Genomic DNA, 6,291 nt, shown 5'->3' on the forward strand with positions numbered 1-6,291 from the left:
ATCACATTTTGTAATCTATTTTTACTTCATTTTACTCTCAATGTAACACCAACGTTAAAAACAACAAAAAAAAATAAAATAAAAAATGTTGCCCCAATCATCTCCATAAATAAACAATCTTAATCTCCCACCACCCAATCATCTCTTTAAACAATCTCAACCTCACAACACAACTACCGTATGAATTCCTGCATAAAATATTATAGATTGAAACATGACACTAAACTGAATTATACGGCTATATATATAACAAATTATAGGTTGAACTATTACATAACGTTTAATAATATAATATTTATTCTCAGATGAAACATCTCTATCACGCTCTGTAAAAATCGAAGAAGACCTGACTGGTAAACCATACCATGGTCTGCTTAGAAAACACTGGAACACTTCATTGAAACTTTGATTTCGCCAAGATTTTTGGCAGTGCAGTGAAACTGCAGAGTCAGCTGCTTTTGCCTTTATACTGTTTCTTACCGAAGCCACCTCTCATTATAATGCTTTTATTTTATTACCATAATTTGTTCTAAGCCAGTAAAGCCACTAAACACAATCTTAGACAAGAAAACACCTTTAAATACATGAATGGCCATGCTGTTCCCCATTCCCCATCTCAAAACCACACAGAGAAATGCACTGGATATTAGAGGGTCTTTTGGGGGTGCAAAAAAGTAGTTGTAAGGTACATTTTGTCCAACACTTCCTTTTGCCTTAGTACAAACCCTCCTCTACCTAGTCATAATCTCAGTCCTTCTCCTGTCTCCCTGCCTGCCTAGAATCTTCATATCAACTAGAAAGTTTGAATAATATATCTCTGCATGCATTTGCTCCATGGACTGTTTTATGTCTTAATCCAATATAGCAGAATTGTCTCTGCCCCCTGGAACACACTAATAAATTGTTTTAATGGATGGTGAGAATTTCCCTGCTGGGTTTTTCAGGTGGGAGCAGAGACCATCTCCTCCTCCACCACAACCACAACCACAACATCCACAGGCAACTCTATTTAACAAGGAACACATATTAAACACTCGGCAGCCTACTTCGTCTTTTGAGTTTGTTCTTCCATTGAATCAAAGAAAGGAATTGAAGTCCCTTGAAGAGTTGTTCAGAGAGTATGGAGTGAGGTACTTGACAATGGCCAAGATGAATGAAATGGGTTTCACTGCTAATACTCTTATCAACATGACGGAGGAAGAGGTTGATGATTTGATGAAAACCCTTGTTGAGATCTACAGGATGGATCTTCTTTTGGGCGAGAGGTATGGGATCAAATCCGCCATTAGAGCTGAGAAGAAGAGATTGCAGGATAGCTTGGAGATGCACAAGTTGGAACTATTGTCTGAGGCTGAGAGAAAGAGGATTCAGGAAGATCAAAATACTTTTGCAGTTGCCATGGCATCTGAAGGTAATATATGGAATTATTTGGTGAGATTAATTATTTGAGTAGATTTGAACCCAAGACCTCCCATATGTGAGGCTCACAATTTACTGTTGTGTTGTGGGCTCTTGCTTTAGGCCCACTTTTCCTATGATGATAAATCATGTGATTTGAAAGTAGATTTTGAAAATTCCACAGAATTTAATCCCAAAAGGAAATTACTAATTAGCCTTATCTACAATGGTTTTTATGTGAGAAGTTGATTTGGTACAAAAATGTGCCTTTGAAATCGAGAAGCTTGCTCTTATTTACAATTTTGCACTGATGGTTGAATGTAGGCAGTTGGTTAGACAGGTTTTTAGATTTTTAAAACTGTTAAGAAGAGAAGAAAAAAGAGAGTATCAGAGTCTTGACACTAGAAATAACTTTGGGCTATGTGGGGAAGCTATTTGTTGGATGTTGTTATGTGGTAAGAAAGAGTTGATAAGAAATATCTCCTACTTATCAAGAAAGAGTTGATTAGAACAGTACATAAATAGATGTGATATCCTGAGTACTTCGGTCTGTTTGTTTACATGTGTAGTTTTCTTTCATTGAAAAGCTGAAGGAGTGAAATGATTTGTGTGTACAGTTTGATTAGACCTTGATGTTACGAAAAACACAAGGAATGTATTGGTATCTTCAAAAGAGATTACAATTTTTCCTACCTGAAAATAGAGAGTTGATTAGACAACTTATGTTTTAATAGGAAAATAGAGGAATCAATTCTATGCATTCCTACCTATGTAGATGGGATCTCTGTAGTACATTGGAGTGCGGACATGTATTTTCTTCATCTGGGATGAAATGATTTGCATGTACAGATTGATTAAACAAATATTTTGTCTCTGAAGGAGTCTTCAGAAGAGAGAACAGTATTGTATCAATCCTATATATTTGGAGGCCGTGAGAAGTTTTACATATATATATATATATATATATATATTGAAATAGTTAAAGAATTTTGCTCTTTATGTGTAACCATTGTTTGTCGCCATGTTTAGAAGTAAATTGATATGTGAATTCAACAGTTTTTTTTCTAAAAGAAGGTGGTATAGTTGACCATATTGTGAGTGCAGGCAAATAGTTCAAAGGGCGTTCTCTTATAGCATGAAGGTTTGCAGGGAGAGATGATCACACCAAAGATTGAAAACTGTCTTTACAAGAAAGTGGTGTTATATAAGTATTTGACATTGTAAGAATCTTGTCGAATGCGAGGAAGATATTCTTGAATAAAATCTTCTGGATACACAGCTGTTTAGAGCACTGCAGTGTATCTAAACTTTGTCTCTTGAAGAAACAGATAATATCATAGTATTTCATGTTGTGTATCTCTTTAGAAAAAACTCTTACCGTTCCACAATCTTTACTTTGATTGCAGAATGGATTTTACCTAGTGTTATTCTGAACACAAATCCTATTGTGTTGTTCACATTCTCTCCCATATTAGTTTTTGGTTTTATAATTTTGTTCTTATGATATGGTTGGCTGCTTTTGATGTCACTCTATGAGAGTTTTGATACAAATATTGCACAACAGGTATCAACTTTTAAAGGAATTCTTGCATGATTGAGGATTATCTTTCACCCACCTGAATCCTTGGAAACTTTTTTTACTCCAAACCTTAGAAGAAAGCAAGGATTTAGTAGTCATGCTGTTTTTGGACATAGACTTGAATAATGGCTTTGTTAGATTCAAATGAGTAGCATTACTGATTATCCTGAGTCCACTCACAAATTATCAACATAATTTGGGCAGTCCTTTTTTATCTAGCCGTTTTACCATACTCTCTCATGTTATAGATGAACAATTTTCTACTTTTCTTCTTGTTTCATAGCTTGTATTCTACGAAGTGTTTGTAAACGATTTTCTAGTTCTCTTCTCGTTTCAGAGGTTATGAATGTTTGGGTTCATATATTCTAGTACAGATACTACCTTCATTACCATTTTGAAAATGCAAATACAAGCAGAATATAATGTGTGAATCTTTTAGTTTACAAGTCCTACAATTTGTGTTTGTAAACAATTTTCTAGTTTCCTTCTCGTTTCAGAGGTTATACTCTGTGAATGTTTGGGTTAATATATTCTAGTATAGATACTACTTTCATTACCATTTTAAAAGTGCAAATACAAGCAGAATATTACGTTTGAATCTTTTAGTTTACAAGTCCTACAGTTAAATTGAGCTTACTTCCTGAAATTCACTAGCTTATATAAATATATGGCAAGATGTAATAATAATATAGTTTGGAGCTCTGAGATTTTCTTACTCTAGATATTTTTTTTGTCTTCTAAAATCCACATATTGACTCTCCTGTATCATGATTCACATGATTTGCTACCTTCTATCACATATAATTTGAATTGCTATATGCATTGATGTAAGGATAACCCTATTCTGCCTCTGGGTATGTTTTTATTTTTGGAATAATTTTGCAGGGACCTCTAAGGACGTGAGAACAAGTGATCAGCTGATTTTGGCAGAAAGTGCTAGTGCAGATCATGCTCCATTGAATATCAACACCTGCAAAGGTGGCCTTATCATCCCTTATAATAATAATAATGGAAATTTATGTGGTTCAGGACTGATGGGGATGCCTGAGCATAGCAGTGAAAGTGATGAGAGGAAAATGGATTCTAGTAAACAGAAAAGGAGGAGGTCCAAAGAAGCTGGAGAGGATGGAGAGGATAGGCCCAGAGAGCATCCTTTCATTGTCACTGAACCAGGAGAACTAGCCAGGGGAAAGAAAAATGGCCTGGATTATCTCTTTGATCTCTATGAACAGTGTGGGAAATTCTTATTAGAAGTCCAAAGAATCTCCAAGGAAAGGGGAGAGAAATGCCCAACCAAGGTAATGATTTCTTCCCAAAACTTGTCTTCTGTAGCAGTCTACTATATTTTTTAATTTTGTTGTGTGTGGAAGATTGGAGACTGATCTAGAACTTTCTAAATGTGACATTATGATGAGAGGTACTTTCCACATTGTTCTAAGTAAAATTACTACATAGACATAAAAGTAAAGAGAATATTTGTCCACCATGATCAAATATGAAATGCCTGATACTTCATGGTAAGAGGCAAATCTGAATGGGCTAATCTCAATTGGAAGCATTTACTGTTCACCAAAAGCTTGAACTATTAATGCCCAATACAAATGTCCAGATTTACCTGGATCCACTACACGAATCTCTAAGGCGGTGCTGGCCACCAAGTCAACACTCTCAACAATTTTCCTCTCAGCACCAATGAGCCTTCAGCACCCACTTTTGAGAGATTCAACCGGTGACCCAAAGCTCTGATACTACCACTTGTTGTAAGCATTTGCTGTTGCACCAAAAGCTTAAACTATTAATGCCTGATACAAATGCCCAAATTTACCCTGATCCACTACATGAATCTTCAAGGAGGTGCTGACCACCAAGTCAACACTCTCAACTGTCCCATCTGCATCGGACTATCATATGCATCATTTCTTCTCTAGCTATCTACTTTGATGATGGATCTTAGGATTTGATCCCAAACATTGGCAACTAAAAACATACATTGGTAACTCAAGAAACAAAATCTTGACATTATTATGGACTGGAAATTTCATGTATTTGATCATCATACATAAAGAAACATGGATATTTGGTTGTGATTGCAGGTAACAAATCAGGTATTTCGCCATGCAAAGTACACTGGTGCAGTCTACATAAACAAACCTAAAATGCGACATTATGTTCATTGTTATGCTCTACATTGTTTAGACAGCGAGCAATCCAATCACCTCAGAAGAATATACAAGGAGAGGGGAGAAAATGTTGGGGCTTGGCGCCAGGCCTGTTACTATCCTCTAGTAGCCATAGCCAGGGAAAACAATTGGGACATAGAGGGCGTTTTTAATAGAAATGAAAAGCTTAAGATTTGGTATGTGCCCACAAAACTAAGGCAATTGTGCCACATGGAGAGAAGCAAAGAATGTCAATAGTAAACTGATGCTCCATACAATTCTCATCTTCTCATATTCAATTTGTGCATTGTGTTACTTGGCCATATTTTTGACATTGTATAGGCTTTATTAGCACCTGAGCTTGAACCAACTTGTTCCAGTCAAGGCAACTTTATCACATGCTGAGTAGCAAACAATGGCAACATTTGATGCTACACTAAACTCTCTCCATATGACATTGTAATTTCTATCATATCTCACTGTGCATTGTGTTTCTAAGCCTTTCTTCCTTTGACAACTGTATATGCAATGGGAGGAGTATGAATCTAACTGTTTCAATGATTCAAAATCTCGTCTTTTCTGATTGGTTTCAAGTAGTTTCCCATGGTAATCAGTTGAACACTCTTGATGCTTGCTTAAGAGCTACAATCATGTGATAATTATTAAGAGATTGGGCTTAATATATTCAATATCCTTAATACAATTAAAATACAATAATTTTCTCATTGCACACAAGAGGTTAGATTCTATAATGGTTTCATTAAAATGAATAATTTCGCTTACAAGAGGTTAGGTTCATTAGTGAAGGGTTTCTATAACATAATAAATAATTTGGTAAGAAAAGTAGGATGTGTAAGATATTGTAGTGGAGTAAAAAACATACACAGTTTATTTCAAAAGCCTGCATTTTATCAGCGTGAAGATATTGTGATGAATCACTGACTGTGATGAGAAGCATATACAGTTTAATTCAAACGCCTGCATGAATCGCTAAATGTGAACAGAAACACCTACTTAGAAACACAAAGCTTGCATTCTAATGCATAAAGTCCATCTAAGTTCCATTATTGCTGAATGTGAAGTCGAATATCAAGTAATTATTTACGAAACTATTTGAAATTTACTACTTAAAGAACCACTTAGTTTGATGAAATA

The 6,291-nt window shown here is 35.4% G+C and overlaps 1 protein-coding gene across 2 annotated transcripts; it reads left to right on the plus strand.

Moving 5' to 3' along the window:
• Positions 1-292: 292 nt before the first annotated feature.
• LOC149528615 (floricaula/leafy-like protein FL1) lies at positions 293-5,716 on the plus strand. Of its 2 annotated transcripts, none has more exons than XM_089810650.1 (3): positions 293-1,411; positions 3,863-4,275; positions 5,071-5,716. In XM_089810650.1, exons 1-3 carry the CDS (start codon positions 910-912, stop codon positions 5,392-5,394), a joined length of 1,239 nt encoding a protein of 412 aa, XP_089666776.1. In that variant the 5' UTR covers positions 293-909; the 3' UTR covers positions 5,395-5,716. The 2 variants fall into 2 exon arrangements, with proteins under 2 accessions (XP_089666776.1, XP_089666777.1); XM_089810651.1 differs by having other exon boundaries at positions 4,007-4,275.
• The last annotated feature ends 575 nt before the right edge of the window (positions 5,717-6,291 follow it).

Source organism: Cupressus sempervirens, chromosome 11 (genome assembly GCF_028749045.1).
Source record: "Cupressus sempervirens isolate cs-2001-9-10 chromosome 11, ASM2874904v1, whole genome shotgun sequence".
Classification (NCBI taxonomy): Eukaryota; Viridiplantae; Streptophyta; class Pinopsida; order Cupressales; family Cupressaceae; genus Cupressus; species Cupressus sempervirens.